The sequence below is a fragment of the Condylostylus longicornis genome, unplaced genomic scaffold (assembly GCF_029603195.1).
Source record: "Condylostylus longicornis isolate FDR11 unplaced genomic scaffold, ASM2960319v2 ptg000006l, whole genome shotgun sequence".
In the NCBI taxonomy this organism is placed as follows: Eukaryota; Metazoa; Arthropoda; class Insecta; order Diptera; family Dolichopodidae; genus Condylostylus; species Condylostylus longicornis.
Window position 1 is genome coordinate 423,386 of NW_026577975.1, and position 27,218 is coordinate 450,603.

The following is a 27,218-nucleotide window of genomic DNA, read 5'->3' on the forward strand; positions in this document are numbered from 1 at the left end:
AATTAATGGAGTAGAAAATTGAAAATTTTTATTATAAAATCAATGATTTTTATATGGAAGTTTAAATTAAGATCTTCTACATACATATAAGAGTTTTTGGTTTAACTTCAATTTAGAAATCAACTTAATTATGCAACGAGTACATTTTGTGTTTAAAAAAATGAATGGTAGAGGCGGAAAGCTATAAATTTTTTGAATTAAAGCGGCGATATTAAAGCCTAGGAGAAAAAATCCAGAAAGACGAAGAAGGACGGTGTTATACCAGCCTTTTTGCTCCGACATTGGAGCTCCTACCTTAAAAAGTCACCTAAACTCTGAACTGATAAAACTGGTTCTACAGACCAACTATTACCTTTGCGCTAACTTGGTCTTTCCGTTCAAAAATTAAATATCTTTCATAAGGAAATTGGTATTTTGTGTTGAATTGAAAGATCTTGTTCGTTTAAATCTTTCTGTCATAACGCCATTAGCTAGCAGCCGAGCTGCTTCTATGTTTACATACTCTTTTAGACGAGAACTATGCTTTGTATTTTGTTTTTGCATAATAATATTATTTTACGAAAATATTGATCCAATAATTTCAGAAAATTTAATATTCATAAGAGAATAAGAGAAAAATATTCTGAAAAATTTTAAGAAAATTGTTTTTTAAATTTTTTTGAAAATTTTTTTTTTAAAATTTTAGTATAACATCATCCTTTATTAACCACTATTTTAAATACTAAGAAAACAAGAAACAAACTCTCTCTGTATATTGCAGATGCATATTAGTTTTTAAAAGAAATTTCAAAAATTTTTTAATAATTCTTTTTGTTTATTAAATTTTGAGAATTTCATTGAAGAAAAAACAAAAGGATAATGATGACAATAAATTCAACAAGATGTTGAGGAAATATCTAAAAATTTAAGAAAACTTTAATAATATTTTTTAAAATATTTTCATAATTTATGGAAAAATATCTAATTTTCTTTAAATTTTCTTATAAGAAATTAAAAAAGATATTAATCTCACCTGCTCTCATACACAAATTAAATATTAGTTTGAATTTATTAAAACAAGAGTATTCCGAACATTTCCATTTAAAATTGTGCTAAAAATTTTATTCACATGCGATTTTCGAATATTATGGCTACTAAATATGAAAAAATATATAAAAAATCAATAACCATCTTGAAAATTTTAACCATCGGCCACAATTCCACAATGTGAACAGAATTGAAATTAAGAAAAATAGCATATTTAGTTTCTTTACAGCATTTTGATTTCTTGTCGAATAATAAAATTTAAAACCTTTAAAGCAATTTTCAAAATATAATTTTCTTTCACATTTTTTAATTAATTTTATTTTTTTTTTTTGCAGCTTCTCCTATACCTGGCACAAGTGCATCATCATCATCATTTCAACAACAGACAACAAAAAATACAAATACAATAGCGTCTGTAACAACGTTAACAACATCTATAACAACATCAACAACAGCAGAATTAACTGCAACAACAGCAAATAAATTATTAAATAAGAATACATCATCATCAATAATTGATTCAAATAATTCAATAAATTTATTAAGCTCATCATCAGAAAATATTAGTTTTAATTTAAATCAAAATTGTCGAAGATCATCACATCCAGTATTTTCATTTCAATCTGAGGATATTAATTTAATTACCGATATAGGTTATATTGCATCACAATTACGTTATTTAGAAAAAAAATATTCATATTTTAATAATATACTGGGACCGTATGAATATCATAAAGAGCTTGAAAAGGCTGCCATTAATTTTCAAAATAATTATAATAATAAGCAACAAAATCAATTATCAAATTATTATACAACAATAACAAATAATGAAAATGATAAAATTATTGAAAGTATAACGAAATCAGAAATATCTGATCAAAATTTATCAAATATACCAATATCAACAACAACAGCATTACAACAACATTGTCTTGATGAAAATACAGAAAATAAAATTGAAAAAAATTCACTAGAAATAGAAAGCCTCGGACCAATTAGTAATTTAATTAAACAAGCAGAATTAACACAACAACAACAACAACAACTTGACAATACTCAACAGCAATCTACTAATTTAATACCAGGTACAACAACAACAACAACAATTTTAACGGAGGCAAAAATATTAGATAATAAAACTGGAACCCAAACAAATAAGATAATCAATCAAACAAATTCTGATGAATATTCAAAAAGGCAACGTATTGAATTATTAGAAGATTTATTAATAAAATTTTATAAATGTCAAGAGGAAAGAATTAAAATACAAGAGCATATTGATTATCAAAAAGAAATTGATAGAAGATTTCCAAAAAAAATTTATATAATGAGTTGTGGTAGTATTGAAAAACTTTTATCATTAGACGATCAAAAAAATTTAAATAATATTAATTATAATAATAATCGTAAACAATCAACAACTAGTCAAAATAATAGCATTGTATCAAATAATTCAATAGCAACAACAACAACCGGTGATAATACACCCTCATCAGCATCACTATCAATAGCATCAACAACAGTGGCAGCTGTAACAAGTACAAAATATTATGCAGGCTCTAAATTATTTGGTATTCCAGCTGCACCACCTCCTATATCATCAACATCATTACAAACATCAACATCATATACAACATCAGCCAGTAATAATTCAACATCTGCCATTATAAATAATAGTAATAATAAATTAATATCATCATCAGCATCACAATCATCATCATCATCATCACAAAATCAAACAAATAAACAATGTAGTAGATCAAGTGGTTCATTAAATTGTTCATCAAATAATGCTCAACAAGAATCATTAAATACAACAAATAATATACAGCAACAAACAACAGGAAATGGATCAACAACATCATCTTCAACTACAACAGTATCAAATCGAACAATTGGTATTATAAAACAACAATCTGCTATATCAAATTCATTAACAAATACAAATCGTCGTAGTAGTAGTAGTATTGTTGAAAATCGAACAAATAGTAATATTAATGATTTTAAAACGGAATTATTAAGTAATTCACGTAAATATAGTGTTGGTACATTATCATCAGATATATGCGGTAGTAATTCAAGTAGTATTAATACTGAAAATACATCATCACAATCATCATTTAAATCGGCAACATCAAATGCTTTTTTAAAAAATGATAATAATTTTTTAACAACATCAACAACAAAAGGTTCATCAACAATATTATTAAGCCGATCCAGTGGTAATGTACATTTTAAAGATGAAGATAAATCATCAATTGATAATTTATTAAATATTAATGATAAAAAATCAACAACAATATTTAAAAGTACAAGTGATATTATCAGTCATTGTAGTGGCAGTGGTAGTGGTGGTGGTGTTGATGGTGTTGGTGGTAGTAGTAGCCATGATAGCTGTGGTGACTGTGATAATGGTAGTTGTACAAATATCAGTGGTATAAATATTGGTGGTAGCATTAGTAATATAAATAGTAATAGTAGTGTATGTTTAATTGAAAGAAGAAATTCAAATAATGAAAGAACTACAACAACAACAACTACTACAACAATAGTTTGTAGTAGCGGTGGTAACGGTAACGGTGATGATAATAATAGTGATTATAAAAATCAAAATAATAATAATTATAGTAACAGTAATAATAATAATAACAATAATAATAATAATAATAGTAATCATCATCATCAAAATAATAGTGGTAATAATAGTAATTTAAATAATTTAAATAATAATTGTAATAAAAATAATGATGTTCGTAAAGATAGCAGTGGTAGTAGTGGTAGTAAAGGAAGTGAATTTAATTTAATACAATTACAAAATACTATTATACAGTGCCAGTTTAATAATGATGATTTAAGAACAGTTGTTGGAGATTTAAAAAGAAAAATTGATTATACGGAGAAAATGAATTGGTTATGTAAGTGTTTATTATAAAATTTTTTTTTTATGTATTATTATATTTTTTAATTATTATAACAGTTTTAAGTATAAATTTATTGAGAATTTTCTCTTTGAAAAATAATGATATTCTTAGAAATTAAAATTTATTCAAAAAATAATTAATATAAAATCTTTTGAGATATTAAAACCAATTTTATATAATATGGTTTTCTGGGAAATTCATTGAGGTGATCAATATAATTTAAGGGTACAATGGTTGTTATTAGAAAAACTGTACAAGAAATAAATTTTGAGTTGCACAACAACGGTCTCCAACTTAGTAAAATTAATTTCGCAGTATTTTTTAAGGCACGCCACTGATTTTATTTTCTCATTCTCATTTAAAATTTTCTAAGTACTTCAATTTCTTGTTTTATTTAATTTACACTTTTATAAAAGACTTTTATTTTTTGAAAAATAAACATTTAAAAATTAGGTTTTTTATAAAAAAAAAATTGGCTCTGGTCTTAAGACTCTTGAGCCCAATCTATAGATATAATACAATACAAATATAGCAAGGTGAGGAAATATTTTTTTTAGCCAAGAAATGTTTATTAACCACTCAATATAACAGTAATTTTTCTTTTAATTTTTTACGTTTAAAGTTGACAACTTTTAGAATTTTTATTTAAATAATTATTTTCATATTACATAATTATCCCCCGTGAATTTTGAAATTACTATATGTGAAATAGTGTTTTTTTTTTTGGAAAATGTTTAAAAGAAAATGTTTTTTTCTATTACAATTTAGTATTACAAAATTTTATTGTTCTGCAGTATTGATGTTTTATTGTTCTGCTGTACGACCATTACTTGAAATTCAAGACAAAATCTCACTAGATCATTAATACTTAAAATTCCTATGGTTTGTTGATTGAAAAACAAAGATGAAAACAGCAGTTCTTTAGTATCCCATATATTAAAAATTTTTGCTTTGCGAGTAAAATGAACCCTAGTATTTTGTGAAAACGGCTTCAGATTTTATGTTTCTTATTATTATATTTATTATTTAACAGAAAGGTACTGTTCAAAGCGTTTTCTATTAGCTCTATATTTATATTAGAGCTGATTCAGTTAGCAATTTTCTATATTTTTCTGCTCTGTCGTTTCTAATTTCATATTTCAATAATAAAAATCTTAAAAATTATTGAAATTTCGTAAATAATTCTTAAGCATTTCAATTCCCGAATTTAAATAAATTTATTTTAATGAATTAATTTTTATATTGAAATGATGATGAAAGAAGCTTTTATATAAAAAAAATTCTTTATAACTATTCTGAAAATGCTATTTACTTACTTTGTTATACAAAAGACAAAAAGACAAAAAAAAAATTTTGAAAACTTTTATAAATTCAAAATTGTTATTTTATTTTAAGAGTTTTTTTCATTTTAAAATCAACAAATAATAATAGCTATTCAACAAGAAATTTCTGAAATGCTAGGCTATATTATGGGAAAATTTAAAAGTTTTCATTCGAACAAAAACAAAAATAGAAAAAAGAAAATGGAGAAAATTGAAAACTTTTATTTTATTTTGAAATTTTTTGCCGTAATTTTATCCATGAATTTACTGTCAATATACTTGGAAAATTTATTCAATAAAAAATTGAAAAATTAAAAAAATAACAAAAATCATTTTTAGATTTAACACAATCTACTCCTATATCTCTTGTATGACTGTGTGTGCATGTGAGGCAGCATAATTTTATTCAAATTAATCAACTTAACATTTTAATGAATTTAAAACAGGAATTAGAATATACAAATTTCATATCACTACAATTGCGTTTCACTATTCGAATTATTTAAAAGCCTGCAAGTTGAAAAATCAAAAGCAATGAACTCGACTCAAGCAAATAGTTTGTAAAATATCATAATCTCTAAATGCTTAAAAATGCTCTCAAAAAAATTTGTTTTGACATTACTCTCTCTCAAAATTAATCTACAATCGTGTAGCCGGATTGCATATTTATAGGCGGAGAACATAAAATTCAGGAAATGCGCTGAATTATAATACTTACCAATATTTTAAAAAATTTTTCAATTAAAATAAAAATTATTGAAATTTTTCATTTATTTTAAGTGAAAAATTAAGTTTCAGTATAAAAAGAGAAGGTTAAAATTAACAACAATAAAAAAAAAAAAATTATTTTGAAATTTTTTTATTTTTTAACTTTTTTTTTAAAAGAATTTGAATAATTTTTACAAATAGTCTTGGCTTTTGAAGAACAATAACAGAAAGAAAACAAAAAAACAATTTTATTTTTGTTTTTGTTTTTTAAGTGTAAATAAATTTCACTTAAAATCACTTAAAAATTCAACAAAAAAATGAGTTTTTTTGAGTAAAAAAAAAAAAAATAACCAAGTAGTTTTCATTCTCATTCAAAAGACTTACGCTCTCGCACAATACTAAACAGGAAATATTAAGAAATTCAAATTGTACCAGGATAGAAAATAATATTGTTTATTCAGGGAGACAATTGGTTAGAAGGGAATGATTTAAATTTGTGGAAATTGTAAGGCTTTCTATGAATATTTCATTCTTAAACATGGTGGAACTATGTTCGTACAAAATTTATACGTTCAGTAAAGGTTCACGAATTCTTCAACAATTCGAATTCTTAATTAAAAGCAATTTTTGTTGCGTCTCTTGTTTCTCGTATGATAATTGTTGTCTCTGCGGTTGGATCTTAATTTCAAAATATTTTGATTTCAATATCCGAGCCACAGCATCAATGTGGCTTTATTTGAAAGGATATATTCCTTACACTGAAATAATTTAACAAACTTCACTCATATCAAGAAATTTAGGGTAAAAAATTCCTATTAACAATATTCGTTCTCTGAATTATTACTGATAAAAATTTTTGCAATAAAATTTGAATTAAAAAAACCTAGACAGTTGGATTAAGGCCTTGAAGAATTGGATTAACAAATAATCGCATTGCAATACAGAAAAATGGTATCTTTTGTAAGATTACAATGAGGCGTCGAGACTCTTGGTTTAATAAAATTTTTTGATTGACATAATCTTGAAAAAATTTTTACTGCACAAAAATTTTTCTCTTAAAATTAAATTTATTTAAAAAAAGAAAAAAAGAAATAAAAAGTTTGAAAAATTTTAAAAGTTTAATTTTTTTTTTCATCTTATTTTTATTAAAATTTTTTTCGCCATAAAAGTTATATGAATCCTTTGTAAATATTTTTTTTAAATAAAATATGCATTATATATATATAAAAATTATTTGAATGAAATTTAAGTCTCTTGCTTATTTTCGAATGCAGGAATGCAAAAAGAAAAAATTGGTATTAAAGAGTAATGGCCAGCAATTTTTATTTAGCATGAGTTTAAGTGACTCAATTTTAGAATTTTAAAATTCTATTTAGAATAAATGAGAAGAAATCTACATGCTTGTACTAATTAAATAAAATGAATAGTAGCTTTTAGTATTTCGTAAAATTTGAAATAGTAGCTGCATATCAATTCTTAGGAGGGTCTTATAAAATTCTGAAACCTACTTTTTTTCCGAGAATACAACAGCATTAATAAAACGAAATCTAAATATTTTCGCTTCAAAATATTTACGAGTAATTTGAAAAATGCACACAAGTTCTCTAAAATCAAATTCAAAACAAATTTTTTCTTTTATCTCATAATAAAAATATCATTTTCGCGGACATGCCATGCAAAATTTCCTTTTTTAAAATGCAAATTGAATATTTTCATATAGACTATTATTAATGAACAATAATCTTCAATTATAAATTCGAAATTCAATTATGAATAAACAAAATCAAAATATTTTTGTTTTTTTTTTGTGGCATTCTAGGGAAAATTTATTAAATTTTTATTCTGTATAGAACAGCATGTATTTAAATCAGATTTTCCTGTAGGAAATCTTTTTTCATTCTTATTGCATAAAAGTCACGGAAATGCTTTGATTAATTAATTTTTCATTTTAAAAATGTACTCTATAATATTCAAAAACTCATGATTTCTTTCAAACGAAGCAAACGAAATTATGGTAAACTTAATTAAACAAATATTATTCAAATAATTATGAAAATCGTGGAAAATTTTTGATTGAGTCAAAATTCTGTACACAAAGAGATAATTCCAAGAATTGTTTTAAAATTAACTTATGCAAATATTAACCCTTTCACTACCGAACTTTTTTTTGTAACTTTTTAATCAAGTATAAACTTTGCCAGCCACAATATTTTGAATTCTGTTTGTGAAATATTATTCCTATAGTGGGCCTGAAAATTAACACAAGAAAGATAAAATCACTCCAATTAAACACAGCAAAACCCTTAAAAACTTCCTCATAAATGCCAGATTAATACAAAATGTCGAACAATTTAATTATCCCAATAGTATAATATCTACAGTCGGAGGGGAACGAATAAAAAATGGGTAGAAACTAACTTGGGCGGTATTTGACAGATTATAAGCCATCTGGAAATCTTTACACTTATCGAGAAATACGAAATTAAGAATATTCACACGGGTGGAATCATTCTTGTTGTATGACTGCGAAATGTTGCTACCGAAAAATGAATGCACAAACAGAATATACAGGTATTCATAAATAGAAGTCTGATAATCATCTGCCGATTATTCTGGCCCACACGAATAAGTAACACAGACGTTTGAGCTTTAAAAGACCAAGAACTATTAGTTAGTAAGAGTAATAGGAGACAAAAAAAAATTAAAACAATCATATACTGCGACCCGAACACCCAAAAGAATTTCGTGGCTGGTATTAGAGTGGAACGCGCGAGGAAAAAGAAACGTTGGGCGACCCAAGAATTTATGGCAAAGAACAATAAAGAAAGAATTCAACACTGCCAACAATACATGGGCAGAAGTAAAACGAATGGTCTATAATAGAGATTTTGGAAGCCATATGCTCTCAAGGGATCTAACACCGGAAGAAAAATCTTAACATTTTCATATAATAAAACTAATTTAATTAAGGTTGTTCTAATTCTAATTTTATTTTCATAAATTAGGTCTCTTAAGTACTATAGGAGCTTATGAAATGCCATTGTTAGAAAATTGTCTTTTTATTAAATTTAATTTTTAATAAAATTTTATTACAATATTGCCAAATTTTATTTATAACGATTTATATTAAAATTTTGTTATATAATAAAATTTTTAAAATTTTTTTCTAAATTAATTAAATTATATTTAATTTTTTTTTTATTAAAAATAATTTTAATAAAAATTTTGCAACAAATTTATTTGAAATTTTAAATAAATTCGTTTGAAGTTTAGAAAAATATTTTTGGGGGCAGGAAGCTTAGCTGAATTTATAATTTCTTTTTTTAATATTATTTAAATTATTATTATTAGATTTTAAATTTGATAAATTAATTTGAATGAATATTTTAGGTTAGAATAATCATAACATAAAATATTTTTAATTTATTCCCCTAAAAGTATGCAATTTTACATGAAATTTTTTAAAAATTGTTTTAAATTAATCTTTTAAAGTTTTCAACGGTAGAATGAAAATTTTAGAATAAAAATGAAAAATTCTTTAAAAATTCGTTCGAAATTTTCATTTGTAAAGCTAAAAAAGAAAAATTATTAAATAAAAATCACAAAATTATTCATTTGAGTTTTGAATTATATTGCCAATTCTATGGAAATTTCTCAAATAAATCATTAAAATTTTTTCAATATAATCATAAAGTTTTTGAATTCAAATTGAATTTTCATGTTCTTTTCATTGCTTTGATTCATTTTATTTTCTTGTACATAAATTAATTTTGAAATCAATGTGAATGATATTTTATTATTGAAACGCATTAACATTTAGAAGACCATGTATCCTTATATGTACCGCAACTAAACTGAAATCAAATATTTCCGAAAAAAAAAAAATCATGTTAAATTTTCAAAATTTATTTCCATATAGTTACCAAAAAAAGGATATTCAGGCAAAAATTTAATTAAAAATTTTATTATAAAATACAAAATTAATGTTTACTATTTGAAAAATGTTCATTTCATTTTAATTTAGATCATAGAATAAATAATAATAATTTCTAATATTATGGAATTATTTTACAATTTAGGGACATTTAAATATTATGTACATTGTAACTAAATAATATTTAAATATTTTCAGTTTCCTGATATGGATGAGGCTATTAATATCAAATAAAATAATAAAAATGCCTTAAGATATACATAAAATTGCATGTTGATTTAATACTTGCAGTAAAAGTGTATACTCGTATTAAAAGAATTTCCAGCAAATATTTGGAAAAAATAATCGTGTTCCTAGAAAAAGGATTTTAAAATTGAATATTATTGTATTAAGAAACCTCTTCTGCATATTATACAGTGATTTTCCCTCGAAAAACAATATCCACTAATGTTATTAAACAAATTACGCTCACTTATCGTATAAGCGTTAAATTAAATGTAATAGGTTAATAATATCAAGTATATTTTAAAATCTAATTTTAGAAAATTTTTTAAAATAAATTTTCGAAAATCGTGGTATATACTGCTGCCATATTACAATATTTAAAATACAGAATATAAAATCCACGTTTCCGGGTAAAGAAAAAAAATATTTTTATTTTTACTTTTAAAGGTCTTACATTTTTGTATATGCATATTTGAAATTAATTATATTTGGCGTATATTTGTGTATGTGACCATAATTGCATCAAAAATTATTGTGGGCGTAATAATAAGTATACTATTTTAAGAATCAGTAATAAAAAATGACCTGTTATGCATATTGTATAATTAAATTTCTTCCAAATGAATAAATATTGAATGAGTTTTACATTTTATATTACTGAAATTTAAAAATCTAATTTTACAATTTGATTCGAAATCGACAATAATTAAAAATATTTCTAGATTTATCGAAAAATTGCAGGTTTAATAAATTAATATTGTAAGAGGTTTAATAATTTCCAATTAAAAACAAAAATTCCATTGCAGTAAAGCTATAAATAAAATTTTACATGAAAAATTCTAATAAAAAAAACTTAAATTTCAATTTATTACAAATTTTATTTTTAAATTTTTAATTAAAAATTTTTGGAAGCAATCTCTTAATTATCCCCTTCTTAATTATTTTTTTTTCATTCACAAATTCTTATTCCAACTACAATGTAGAATTAAATATATTCCTACTTCTTTTCATTTCAAATTAAGCGTTTACTTAAAAGAAATATTACAAAGGATTACTAAAACAGAAAATTAAGCAATGGAAAACCATGAGGTATATAATAAATTTTTTAATAATTATTCAAATAAAAATAATATTTTTAATTCATAATTTCATTACTCAAAAAAAAATCTTCTCGGATCTATTCAATTTAATTCATAATTTTATTCTACCTCTCTCTCTCTCTCTCTCTTTCTCTTGTATTATTTTATTATCCTTAATACTTATTATCCTTTAATGCTAATATTGTACAGAGCACAATTTAGTTTAGAGCACTATATATTCTTATATACAGGGTATAAGATATTGTATGCCATCATTGAAAAAGTATTATGAATGACCTCATATCTGACTCTTATACTGGAAAAACGTGAAAAATGTAAAATTACTGAGAAGTACTATAGTTCGAAATATTATACGGGACAAATTTTCTGAACTCCATTAAGAATGAATGGCTTACTTAAATAAATTTTAATCAGCAAACAATTTTGTTTGTACACTCGTACATTGAAAAATACACACTCGTACACTGAAAAATTTCACGTAATTTAATACTAGTTTAATGTAGTTTAATATTATACTCTTGCCGTACTTGAAAAATATATGATACAAATATATGACTCAAGGAAATTTTTGTTAAACAGGCTAAATTGTAAAATTCTCTAAAGAAAATCAAAAATTAGCCAAATCCGAATCCGAATGCAATTACATTAAAACAAAAAGGAGGCATAAAGCCAATTTTATAATCACAAAATGAGCTAAATTTGGCTAAAATAAGCAAAACTGTTGTGGAGTCGAAGTGCTGAGGAGTCGAACTGAGAGTCAAGGAGTCAGAGTCAAAGAGTCTTAGTCAAGAAGTCAAAGTTAGAGCCATTTATTTTACATTGATAAACGGACGCTTTGGACCAAATTAAATAAAAAAATTTCTTATAAACCGAAAATAAGAGCCATGGTCTTAAACAATCTAAAATTGATTCGGAATTGAAATTTATGCAAAAAATTTCAATCAGTATAGAGTTAGGAGCCGAATAGTTTTCGAACCGATTACGCAGGGCTCTTCTCTTCACTGAAAATAAAAATCAGAAAGTATTTATGATTTATTTATAGCCAGTTCCTATAACACGGTTTGAAATTTGAAATTTTTTCGTAGGGTCACCTCAAAGTTTACAGGACAGATTATACATTTGGAGAGCAATTTTACTTTTCCACTCTCTTTAACTTTTTTTTAACCCTGTACTTGCTATATTATTGTTGTATTCTAAATTGAAATTATACCGAAGATCGCCTTTATGGAAATACAAAAAAAAAAAATTCGTCTTAAATTTCGTTATCAGAATAAATAAATTTTAAAGTTGATTTTTAAAGGATATTTTTCCTCCATTTTGTTGTTTATTTTTTTTTTCCTTGTATTTTATCCATTTCTATTTCGATTTTCTTTTTTTTTTTGTTCCTTTTTTCTCTTATTACCATCAGTTGGCTATTTATTTTTCCATTTTCATTTCTTGTCTTATTTATTTATTTTTCCTTTTATCTCTTATTGTTTGAAATTATAATTTATTCCCATGAATTTTTCTTTTTCTTTTCATTTTCTCTTTATTTCTTTTGTTATATGTATAATAATATGCTAGTTGTGTATTATAGAATTTTAAAGAATATAAAGAATTTTTTTCTTTTCTGTGTGTATTTTTCTTCTCTTTTTTTTTGTATACAAATATTTCCGGTTTTTACATATTATATAAAAAAAATAATCTTGTAATAAAATAAAACTAAATAAAAAGATAGAAAATAGCCGAGATCTACTAGCAAAGAAAAGAATCCTAAACTACACATGCATATTAAATTTATAGGGAGAGCAAGAGCAAGAGAGAGAGAGAGAGAGAGAAGAAATACCCACATGTAAAATTTTATTTGTTGAAAAATAAACCAAAAAAAGAATAAGTTTTGTTTTCTTTTTATTAATATCCTTTTATAAAATTCTCTATTAATTCAATTTTTTTTACTAAATAAATAAATAAAATCAATTCAATATTCATGTAGCTGCTGTTTCTCTTACAATACTCAAATTTTTAATTTTTCAAAAGTTTTCTTGAATTTTTTAATAATTTTCCATTTGTTATAATAAAACTGTAAACGCCAATACCTGTAAAATTTCAATTCCATTTAACATAATCAACTGTTAAGATAACAGATTTATCGGCTCAACATCAGTATTGTTATCCTATACACAATCAAAATTATTGCCTACTTTGAACAAAATTAGCCAAAAACAACCACCATAACCATAATTTTTTTTCAAGAATAAACCGTAGCGCAGTTTATAAACAGTAGAAGAAGTATATAAACAGTTATATATAGAAGTATATAACAGTTTTTTATTAGAAATTATTTTCCAAAATTTTCATTTAAAATTTAGAATTCCAAACTTAACAAAACATTTTGGATATATTGTAACAAACGTTATTAATTCCATTCGAAAAGACCCCCTACAATGATATTTTCACATTGAATACAATGAAAATTCATTATATCGACGCTGTAAATCGGGAATAATATTGTTATATAAAATAAAAATTTTTAATAAATCTTTTATAATCAATTTTCTCTTTTATAACACAGAATTCTCTCTCTCTCATTTTGATCTCATTTGTGTGTACAAGATTTGAATTATTTTAATATATATGGGCTTGAGTTATCTTAATCATTCAATTAAAATTATTATTACAATACTTTAGAAATGATTTTATGAATAAATAATTAATAATCTTAAAATCTATTTCGTATTTAAAATTTTTGCTAAATTTTCTTAAATTTATTATAATATAATTAATTAATTTTACCAACCAATTATTTACTATTCGTCTATATTTTCATTTTAATTTTTTTTTTTTTCATATTGTATTCGTTGTAAGTGTAATTAAGAATGACCTAAATATTCATAAAATTATTTCTCATAATATCCTATTTCTTTATATTTGACTCTATAGCTTAAATAAATAATAATCACCTAAAAAAAAACTTATGTAAATAGAAGCATAATCTGAATTTGAGTACCTCGTTGAATATCATATTTATATTTATTATTATATTAAGGATATAGAGGATAATTTTCATTCCAACTAATTAATTAAAACTCTTATCATAAAATATAGCACATGATATATGGATTAAAAAAAAAATGTGTATCGCAAACAAGAGAAAAAATATTGATTACACGTAACATGATGAATATTCAAATGTAATAATTTATATGTATATATTAGGTATATAGGTATAGGTACTTAAAAATAACATATGCTTACCATATGGTAAGCATATAACATTAACAGTGATCATATTTTATTCTCGCATATACATACTAATAATATATTTATACAGTTCTTATCTTAATTTAATCCTTTTATCATCAATATAATATATTTTTATTCGTATATTCTCCATATAAGTACAAGGAACTACAGTAGATCACAAACCAATTAAATATATTGCATTAAAAAATTTTTAACAATTTTATAGCAAATATATTCGACAATAAGCATAATATATTAATCATTAAATACTAGTGTCTAAAATTTTAAATTAAATTTCGTTGAAAATTTTTAAAAGATTTCTTATATTTTTAAAATTCCTAGAGTACCATTGGTTTTTTCATATGAAATTTCCAATATCACTGTTTATGTACTAAAATATATCTAATTAAAAAACGAAATTAAAAATCTTTGCAACTTTAGAAATAAATTACATTTTTCCAAAGATTTCATTAAAAATTTTTTATTATGTACATTGGTACATTTTGGTTTTCAGTGGTTAATTACTTTGTTTATATTAGATTTAAATTTTAAACAAAACATTCTAATCTCGGACTCTAATATAAGACCAGTAAAAGTAAAGATCAGTCAATTTTTTTAACAGTTTTTTCCTGGTTAGGGCTTTATATAAACTCGGGTACGGCTATTTGTCAAATTAAATTTGCAATCGTATTTATTTTTCACAGAAAACGTCATAATTTTGGTGTTTTACTCAAATAAAATTTTTAATTTTTTACCCTAAAAATATTTTAAAAACCAAATTTTTCTCTTGAAATTCAAATCTTAATTTATGGAAGATACTATCAAGCAGACAAGATTCCTCAATTGTTGAAAACTATTTTTACAATATTATATGAAAATTGTAATGATAATTTGTGACTGATACACTCAATATATTTTCCAAATAAAATTTCCGAGAAAAAAATAAGTAAAACGAAAACAAACAAAAAGAAAAGTCCAATATTACAATTGAAATAAAAATATCCTTAATTAAACTTTTGATATGGGATTAATTTTTTAACATTTTTCATATATAGAGAGGATTAATGTGGTGACCCGCATCTGGTTGACTGACTGAGCTGTAATATTATGTAAATATCTTTAGTTTTTTTATTTTAATAAATAAATTATTGAATATGAAATTTATACTAGAGCTTAAAATTTTTGCATCATTTTTTATTATTTTTTTTTTTTTATTTAAATTAATTAAATTCAAATATTGATTTTGAAATTTAAATATTAAAGGATATTTAATGTAAAATAAAAGAGGGGAAATTACATTTTTTTTTTGGTATTTTATAAATGGAAAAAAAAATTATATTTTCCTCCTGTGTTTTGTATTATCCTTATATTACCGTTTGTAATTCAAAGTTACGCCTCTATAATAAAAATGTAATCGACTCAGTATATCAAAAATTCCATTTAAAAATTTCCTACGCATTTCTGTAAACGAAGACGAATATGATAATTTAAATTGGTAATATGCTAATACCATATATACCTTCAGAATAAAATTTATATTACAACTTTCTCATACACTACGTATAAATGCAATTTATTGTCCATCATTAATAACTTCATTCCAATTCAATGGAGTTTCTTTTAAGAAACACATTAAATTACTATCGTATTATTTAGCATATAGGGCGCGACAGGGTGAAATATCCAAAATTAGTATCAGAAATTTAGATAGATTGCTCAAGAGAACTAGGTGGCTTAGATAGGCTACCTGTAAGCTGACGCTCAATAACGTCCTGGTGATCCCGGGGCAGTTACAGCAAAACGGTAAATTTATGATAATTGGAATGCGGAAGACTTGCTGCACTTGACACATTTACTAACTATCACACGAAATGATTTAATGTTCCAAATTTAAGTAGATTTGCCAAGAAACATGCCTTTTGTGTAAAATGATTAATAATTTGTGGTATCATAAAATGAGAAAGGCTTGTGCCAAGAGCAATTTTTTTTGTAATTTTTACAATTTTAAAAACAATATCTTTTTAAAATAGAATCAGTTACTGTATAATTAGACCTAATAGAAAATATCTCCGATTTCCCACACCGTCTACAGCGTTACAGAATATTTAAATAAGATCATAAGCTGTTTGTACTTTGAATTAAATCAAATCTACTTCGAAACCATTCATTCGCACAGCAAAATATCACATTTCGTTCAATTCATATTAAATATCACACCATTCACTTAGAATTTTGTAAGTCACAATAGATATATTTTGAAAAATCTAAAAATTATCATTCTAATTCAAAAAATATGAAAAGTAAAATCCGTCTTAAGTAAGATCTTCTAATTTATATTACTGACACATTCTGAATATAATTTAAATAGCACAATAATAAAGTGACTGTCTCAAGTGTATTAAATTATATAAAAATCGCTTAAAAACTTAAGCCTCCCATTCCCATAGCACATTTAGAATTCTACTTTGCCAAATATTGGGTAAATTTTTTCTCTTTTTTTTTTGATAATCGATAATTTTTTTTTGTTTCTTATCATCCTTAACTATCTAACAATAATATCCTTTTATATCCTATTAAATCAATTCAAAATTAGAGAATAATCAGGAAAATAACTTTATGGAATGTAGATAACATTCAACTTACAAACACAAAAACAAACACAGAGAAAAGAATAAAATTAAGAAAACCAAAATTTCCCTTAAGAAAACACAAAAGAAGAAAGAATAAAAAACAAAAATTTACAACAAATTTATAAGAATAACAAAGAGAAAAGAAAAAAGAAAGAGAAAATTTTTTTTCAAAAATTTGGATTTTATCCTTGAACCCTTTGTATTATATTGTATACAAAATGATAAGCGTTATTAATGTTAATATATAAAAATTATGTTTTTTATGTATTTGTTTTGCATTTTTATTATTATTATTAAGTGTATATGTGTTTGTAATGCAAATATTATAAATAATACATTTTTTGCATAACCACTAAATTGTTTATTTAACATTAAAACACACACTCCTATAGAATATATTAAAAAAAAAAAACAAAATTTTCGTGGGGTATAAAAGATTTTCTCATTTTTATAGTGTAGTGCAATACATCGAGATATTCACCTCCGAAACAGTGTACGAGTACGTGTAGCTTAACACAATTTAATAAATCAATGTAATAAAAATAATTGTAAATATAAAATAGGGAGTCGGTTTTGTGCGACCAGTCATGATGAAACTTACGAACAGGACTATGGTTTAAATCGGGATTTCATAGACAAGACTTCTGACCAATGAAAAATACATTACCTAGGCTGATTCTTTACAATTTTTTCGAACAATTAACCCAAATTAATTTGGTTTCCAGGAAAATTAACTGGAATAATTTGTTTCTGCTGAAACTATTACAATCGACAAGACACGACCTTTTTTTCGTAATGTCTCAATTGAGCGAAAAAAAGTTATATAATCTTAGCATATAACAAGTTTATGCTTGTAAAAAATTAGTTCTTTTAGTTAACTTGAACTATAATATTGGCTATGCGACTTGGCTGCAATTATTGTAAATAAGTCTCACAGAACGTAACAGAATTTTAATTTTGTAAAAGTGCTATGTTGCCAATTTGAATAAAAAAATTCAGAGGAACCATCTTTTAAATTGGAACTTCTATTAATACTTAAACCACCTACATTATATGAAGGAAGAAAGACAAAAAACAATCATAAAATCACCTTGCACAATATTTATTTTATTTAAATAAACAAGAAAAGAAATAAAAATAAGTAAACAGAGAAAAAATAAAAGAAAAAAAAAATAAATTTTAAGAAAATTTTTTTTTCTTTAAGATTTCAACAAAAAAAAAGGAAACATTTGTGCAACATTAAGATCCTGCCATCGTTTTAGGTAATATTAAGATTTCGGGAAATATTACATCAAAACGAGCCTAATTCGTCCTAAATCTACTGAGCGATACTGTCTAACGTAAAGTATTCTTGTACTTTAATCTTCATGTGATTTGAAAACTTTGACAGTGAAACAGTGAACTCTTTCTAGCTCAATTTATCACCTTTAGTTTAAAAATTCCCATTTTTTCCTTTATAATTTCCCTTTAAGAAATTTTTTATTTATACCCATACATCTAGCATTATGCTTAAATAAAACAGACACTTTCAAAATTTAATATAAGTAATACAATATCAATTCAAAATAAATAATAAGAACTTTTCAATTGAATTTCCCAAGACTTTTGGCATTTTTCCCTTTTTCCCTTCAATTATTCAATTTCGTGCGAAATTTCCCGTTTTGAGGGAAATTTTCTCCAAATGGGAAATTTCCTCAAAATGGGAAATTTCCCACTATTTGGCAACACTGGTATAAAATTTCACTATTTAAATTTATTCTCCCATTTTTGATGTAATTTTAATTTTACCAACTCATTTCAAACTCAAATATTTCAAGCATGTTTTTCAAAACTATATAGATATTTGAAAATGCTTAAAGAAATTCTAATACCGTAAAATTTATAATACCGTATATCCTCTCATAATTATATTAATTAAAGTAATCAGCCGTCCCTAATATTAAACCCAAATTTGAATGACATTATCACTTGATATGTTTTACAAAACATACAAAAAACGGTCATTCTTTTGAAATTTTTTTCATTTCTTATGAATTACCGCAGAACTCGTGTATAAGAGATGCTAATCATTTCTTCATCATCAGTAAATCTTGATCTATTCTAAGGCATTGTAAACTTATAATTTAACTAAAAATAACTTTAAAAACAGGTTAATTTAAATATTAAAATAATAAAAAAAAAAGGAAAATAAAAATAATGGAAATAGCTCTCTTAAACCGTTTTATTACGTTATGATCCTTTTACCGTTATTTTCTTTTCTTAATTTCTTTATTTATTTTTTCATTCTCAAGGTACATATTTCCGTTTATCTTTGTCTAAAGTTTTTTCTTTTCTTTTTTTACATTTTATTTATCAACCCTCTTCCATTTTTATTTTTTTTTATTTTTACCTTTGATTACCAACCAATTTTTTTAAAAAGTTCTTCTCTTGCGTGACTCGCCTCTCTATATACATACATATACATATATTCACAGTACATAAATATTATGTACCTGTGCCAAGTTTCAACGAAGCATAAGTTCTCAATAGCTTAAAAATGAAATAAAAAAAAAAAAACAGAAATATAAGAAAGTTTTCCTTTTATTCTCCATTTTATAATTTTTCTCTTTTTATTTTCTGCTTTGTTTGATAATTTTGATTTTAAAAAACAACCTTCCATTTTTTTTTTTAAAGCGACAAAAAATTATAATAATAATGACAACAATAAGAAATGAATAAAAAAATGTTAAAAAGAAGAAAAAATTAAATTGGGACTAAAACAGGGGTTTGAAAAGAAGCACTTTTTTCTTGAGTACTTGTCGGCTAGTGAAATTATTTCATTTATATACCAAAAATATAATATTATGGAAAAAATAATTATTGCATATTTTTAGGGGGAAAAAAACAAAAATTTGAAAAAAAACATCACAAAATAATCGAAATTGACGGTTAAATAAGTGAACTACAATAATGGCAACATTTTTAATTGAAATGGCCATTTTACCGTTATGTTTTTGGTTTTGTAGGAATTTGGTAGGAAAAAAATTAAATTCTCGCAAAAATCTACTTGGGTATATAAACATTTTCGGTTTTATATTTCAAAATTTGTAGAAGTATTGTAAGCGGATAGGCGGCCAGACTGCGTGAAACTAATGAGCACTTTCTTTCCTATTTTGTTGGAAAAATTGCTTAAAACTACTGTTAGTTAAGGAGAACTTTACGCCAATCATTTTTAATTCCCGTGAGTTTTAAAATTGTTACAAAAGTGGAATAATTTTTGTTTTTTTTCATTTCTTTAATAATAAAAAAAAAAGAGAAAATTTATTTTCTTCTTTTACACTCCTCTCTTCAAGATCGGAATTATAAATCATAAGGCAAGAGATAATAAATGTACGGTTAGAACAAGATTGAACAGTGGTGACTCGCTGTGTGAGATCTTATAAACAGTAAGAAATTTTAATTATGAATTGATTTGAAGATTTATTAAAAATATTCTGGACCATGGCTTAATTCCTAAAACAATTTTCAATGTATTGAAAATCCGAATCAACCCGAATCACTGTCTATGTGTTCCACAATTTTCTATTAATGCAACTACTTAATTAAATTTGAATTTACAATACTTTCATTATTCGGCCCATATTCCATAACAAAGCTCTTTAAACGTCAAATCAATAATATTACATTTTTATTTAGATAAATTTTTGTTGCTGCCCGCCAAAATTGCAAAATTTTATCAAATTTCTCATCGTATTTTCACCTACAATTGAAAATCATATTAAATCACTATGAAATTACATTAGCCATTATTAAATCTTCCAATATAAAATTGCGATAAAATTACCAATATAAAAAAAAAAATAATAATGTTTTTTTTTTCAACTGATTAACTATAGGAAAAATTCAATAAATTTCATTTAACCCGGTAATACAATCCGTTCCCTATTAACTGCTACTCAAAATATTTAATATTAAATTCTTATGCATTTCATTCTCTTCTCCGATTCACAATAATAATACAGAAAAATTCCCATTTGGGAGAAAAGATTTTTTTTTTTTAAAGAGAATAAAAACTTTAAAAATTTAAATAAAAATCACAAATTTTTATGTGGTTTTATGAGTGTGAGTGTGTGTGTGAGTGGGTGGTAAAGAAAAAATCACAACAAAATCCCATTTTTTGTTGTTTTACTTTTTCTCTTTTTTCTCTTGTTATTCTGATTTTGTTTGTTTTTATTTTGTGTCACTTCCGATGTTCGTATTAAATTTTGTTTCATATTGTTGTGCCTGTTGTGTTGCCAGCTACTATTTACAGTGATTGAAAATTACTGTTGCTGTTGCTTTTATATTCTTTGGTTTTTTTCACCTCAATATCATCTCACTTTTAAATGTTTGTGTTGTGCTTATGATACTTTTCTGTGTTTGTTTTTTTTTTTTGGATTTTGTTGCGTTGTCATTGCAACAGCAGCAACCATCAAAAAGTATTATTTACTCATTTTATACCGTTAATATAAATTGATTGCGTATTTTATTTTTATTACTTATTGGTATTAGTATTTTGGGTTCATTTTACTCTTTTTTTTTTATTTTTTATCTTATTTTATCTTTTATTATTATATTTATTTATTTCTCATCTGTGTTTTTTTTTTTTGTTTTTATTCCCACTGATTTTATTTTAAAATGTGAGGTAAATCAGTGAATTTGATACGACAAGAGTGGTGCGTTTAAGTGTGGGAGAATAAAATTTGAATATTGATTTTAGTTTTATTTTACAATTTTTTATTAATTTTTTTTTTATTTTTATTATTATTATTGCAACCTGATGATTCAATATTATGTAAAATGGGATACAGTTAAAGTATGGGGAGTTCTCTTAATAATTATAGAGTATTAAAATGATTTAACAAATTTTATACATATAAGTAGTCGGTATAGATGACTTTAAGATTATGAGGATCTATTTAAAAGATGAGGATTATATGACAAAATTTTGTATAGAAATTCATTGTAATTCTATGAAAGATAAGTGATTTTTCTTATATATAGTGACGAATCACTATGCGTAAAAAAGGAAGTTTAATAATAAAAAAGATAAATTTACTTTAAATGTTTTTATTCAGTGTAGACTTTAGACGTACATCTATGTGTGACAATCGTAAAAATATTAAATTCAATTCATTCAAATTTTGGGGCATATTAATTTAAAATTTGTTGATATTTTTAAAATTGCAATGTACGTGCTTCGAAAGATGGCAGTATAAATTTAAAGTTTAAAGGTTTTTCCAACAATAAGTGTAACACTGACAATTTTGTTCCGTTAATTATTAAAATAATTACCCGAATTTACAAATTTCTTAATTATTGCATAAAATTTTGTAGCATAAAATTCTGGCTCTAAATGAAGTACATACTGAATTCTGGTTAATAAATGAAATTTCGTCGGCTGAGTGCTATTTTGATTCATAAGTCACTTTCGAAATTTCTGACTAAAGACCACTTTTATAGGTTTTCGACGATGATCTTTCACTATATGTAATCAGATTTTCGCTATCTCATTTAGTTTCGTAGATACGCTGATGTGTACAAATTTTGTAGATGATTTTACTACAAAAAAATTAACACTTATCTCAATTATTCGATATTGTTTAACCTAAAGCAATTTCACTTAAAACAATGTTTTATAATAATTATATTCCTATATTATCGTTCTGAATTTTAATCAAGAATTTTTTAGTGTAGTACTCCGCCCCTCCCTTCCTCCCCTACTCTTCTGTGATTGTGGACAATTACTATTATCTTGCTTGGCGTAATCCTCCTAAACCCTGCATCAAACCATTCAAAATAAGTAAAAATAAATAAAATTTATAGTGAAAATAATTTATTTAATAACCTTCAAGGATATTCTTTAAAGTCACATTTAAATTTTATGTCAGAAAAATTAAAATTTCTTTTTCAAAATTACGTCAAATGTCCTTTATCTCACTATAGGAGTAACAAAAAAAAATCAATTTTCATTATAGTTCAAGTTTTTATCAGTTTTTTTTTGTAAGTCTTGATAAAAGGCGAAAATCTTTTTACTTATATTTTTCATTATTAAGAAAAAACACAAATAAAAAAAACCGAATCCCAAAAGGACTATAAAATAAACGTCCGATAAAATACACAATTTTAATATTTTTTTTTCTCTCCATGTATGCGTGTTTATTGTTTAAATTGTAGAAAGGAAAACAAATTTTTCAAATACCCAAAGCGAAGAAAAGGATATTTTACGGCAAATTTAATTTTAATAAAAGAAAGTACACAATTCATATTGCTGTTTTTTTTTTTCATTTAATTTTTTCATTTTTTTTTTTGTTCTCTCTATGGCTCCTTTAATACATTTGGAGTATATTTTGAGTAGCAATCATAATGCTGACAATAAATTTATTATTTTTTTGTCTTATTATTTTGTTTTTTTTTTTTATTCAACTTTGAACAAAGGATATGGAAAACTTCAGTTGTGCTTGAATTTTCATTTTCATTTAAGGCGATTTTCATATTACAATAATTGTGTTTTTTTTTCTGGTTGTTCTCCATTTTATGTTATTGCCAATTTTTTTTTTTTCCTATTTATGAGAATTTTGAAATGAAAGGAGAAAAAAACAATGTAGGAATTTACAATTAAATATGAAGAGTTCTGGCCTGGTAGGTGTAGGTATAAATATAGGTACCGTAAAAGGGAAAAATTGAATAAAAAACGAGAACAGGTAGAGATGACCGTGTCAACTTTGTTATACCTGTACGAATGAATAATTTTAAGTGTTGTATGTTAATCGCATCTATGTTTCACACATACTCCTAGTTACATACACCGAAGTTATCGCATACACACATACCATCTGGAAGAAATTTTATTTAAAATAATGGCCATATTACCATATTCGTTTTTGAAAAATTTCAACACTGTAATATCAATAGCTTCCATAATATACGACCAAATGAGTTTCGAAGTAACTACTGCCGCAAGAACATCCAATTAAAATAGGGTTCCGGAATTTACTATGAGCTTAGCTCAATTAGTTCTTAACTTATCATTGGGACGGACAGATATACATGGTTAAATCATTTCAGAATTCGACGGTGATCAAAAACATACACTTGAGTCTATATCTCAGATCATTATTTCTTAGTATTACAAATCATAAGGGAAATTTGTGTTACCCTTCGGACATACGAGCATAAAGAGAATAAAAATTTGGCTATTGTTTAGAACTTTTTTATACCATCTATATACAAAGGTTTTAATATTTAATTATGTGTATATGAACTTAATATTTTTACAATTTTTTTTACAAATAAAAGTTTTGAATTTTATGAAAGAATTTTTCTTTTGGAAAATTACACACTTTATAAAAATCGACTCGCCAAAAGACATTAAGAAATATAAAATATTTGTTGTAACAAAAAATTTTCATGGGAATTTTACTTTGTTTTCGCAAAATTTCATGAATATGCTCTATATTTCGTAGATGTAATAGTTGATACTTTCGCTAGTGAGAAGTAGAAATATTATGTTAATCAAACTATCACCATTTTCACAGTTAGTTAGTAAGGCAGTGGTGATCAGAGCGTTAGACTCCTATTATGTCAGGTCGAATATAATGTGGCAATTGGATAACCATGCACGTGGACATATGTATATGGTAATAATTTAGCAGATGATCTTGCTAAGCACAAGGGGGAAGTCAGGCTTTATTTGATTCGAGTTCTTCTGTTGTCTATCAATATATGCATGTGAAGTTGATTGTTCGTTTACGATAGCAACGTTGTGATAGCGATTCAAGAATTCAAGAATGAAGCCTATCCTGTTGATGCTTTGTAGTAATGCTCTTATGTTGAATTATGCTTTAATATTTGAATTCAATTTATGTTGTAGCGCCTTTGAATTTGCTATTATGCACAGTTAAACGTTTATAATGTGTTATTGCTTGAATTGTCATTAATTTTCTTTCAAATTCAATTCAAACTTTTCAGATCTTTGCTTAAAAGTCTTCAATTTCGTTTTCTAATTTAGTTAATTTTTTCCTTAACACAATAGAATTGCCAATTAATGTTAAATAACTTGTACTTTTCAAAAACAATTAAAAACATTTCAAAATTTTAATTCCTTAACATTTTTATTACATTTTAATTAAATTTGTTAAAATATTTTGTCAAATTATTAAGAAAATAAAAATGTTTTTTTGTTGAATTTCTGATTTATACAAGCCTTAATAAAGTCATAAAATATTAAATTATAATTTTTTTACTATGAAAAGCCTTAGTAGGCTTTTAATAATGTCATAATAATTTAAAAAGCAATAATAAAATTTTAAATGAAATACGAAAGGAAAAACCAGAAGAACTAAGAGAATAAAAAACACATAAAAAAAACTATTTGTAGGGATAGGAGGATGGGAAAAAAGGACACTCTTGGAGGGAATGCGTGGTGGATATGAAAAACAAATCTTTCCTGGAACACTTTCAGTCCCATGATAATTTTGTTTAACTTATCATCAAAATCGTTTGAATACCTGTTGGTTTTTCCCTACTTATACAAATATTATATTTATAGGAACATTTTACTCACATTTATATTGAATATTTTTCATTGTCCCCTTATACAGATTAGCTAAAGTAATATTCGATTATTATGTCCCTATGTTTATAAGTTTATGTATACGAACTAATATCCGAATTTAAGTGGTAATCAAAAAAAAAATTCAGGTTATTAAATTTACTTTTATAACCGAAATATTAAATAGGTATTTAACCTTTCTGAAGGTATATATTGAATTCTTAAAGGTGCTCTGTATATGAATCTTGACAATCCCTACGCAATAACATAGTTAGTCTGTTTTATATACCAATATATGGGGTGGGGGTAATTTCTTTGCATTATTTATTTAGTAGATAATTTTTATTTTATGATTAAGGTATGCTAAAATTGCTGTTAAAATAAAGTTATTTTCATAATATGTCTGTCGCATTACAATTACAGTAATTTAAGGTAGATGCTGGAGCATTTTATATTTATATCGTCTTGTATGTATCTTTTGTGTTATTTAATTATTATATAATAGAGAACTTGTGCTAAGAAATTGAATTTTAGCAATAATGTTGCATGATTTAATGCTCCTTTAGACAACCAGTAGATTGAATTCTGAATTCCCAAATATATTGAGCCAGATCACAACTCTCCTCTTGAACTCTTCAAAACAAGATTGAAGGTATAAGACTAATATAAGGTGCGTATAAGACTAGTTTTGTTCAAATATTGTACAGAAAATTTTATTATAGTTTTTGATAATTGTTTTGCGGCACAATGTTGATGACTGAATTAGGTAGACAATAGTGAAGATTAAAATTTATATATCAAAGTATTTCAGGCTATACAAGCCGTACATTTCCGTTCATCTTCACATCAGTCAAACTAAGAAATTAAATTGAAGCCAATGAGAGTTTAATGTATGTGGAACTAAATTTAATTACAAATACTAAAATTTTAAAAAATTATTAAGGATTTTTTTGTACGCTCTTTGCTTTCTTCCAACAAAACCCAAAATATTATCATTTAAACTTTAATTTTAAAAAACTTATTATAGTTTTGTAATCAAACATTATAGTTGAACATTTTATTAGTTTAACTTTTGATTGTATTGCATTATTTATAATATTATTATAAAAGAACCGTATAAAATTTATAGACTAAATAAATTCAAGTTTTATTATAGTTAATTAAGTATAACAGCATGTATAACAAGTTTTTTTTAACCTTATTTTTATATACTTTATTTTCAAGGATCAAATACATGAAAGTTCTATTCAATGAATAATAAATTTCAAATAAAAATACGAATTACATAGCAAAAAATCTGAGAAAAAATTTTATATCTTAATTTAGATCTAAAATTATAGTTCACATCAACAAGGTATTAAAAATTTAATCACTTATATACAATTAATTTTCACCTTTATTTATAATGTAGACATTAAATTATTTTATTATAGAGGGTATCTCATATCTAAGTGCAATGCTATATAACATTGTATGGGCCCTGATGAGTAAACAAAACTTTTGTAAGGTTTTCACAGCTCAACAATTTCGAAGTTACAAATGCTCAATTAGTTAATTT

The 27,218-nt window shown here is 24.5% G+C and overlaps 1 protein-coding gene across 2 annotated transcripts in view; it reads left to right on the top strand.

The window, feature by feature from the left end:
- Positions 1-27,218, top strand: part of LOC129617947 (putative uncharacterized protein DDB_G0282133) — a 181,016-nt gene that overhangs the window by 115,608 nt on the left and 38,190 nt on the right. For both annotated transcript variants that reach the window (XM_055532935.1, XM_055532940.1), the window contains exon 4: positions 1,362-3,941. In XM_055532935.1, the coding sequence (XP_055388910.1) occupies positions 1,362-3,941 (2,580 nt within the window). The remainder of the gene's footprint in view (positions 1-1,361; positions 3,942-27,218) is intronic.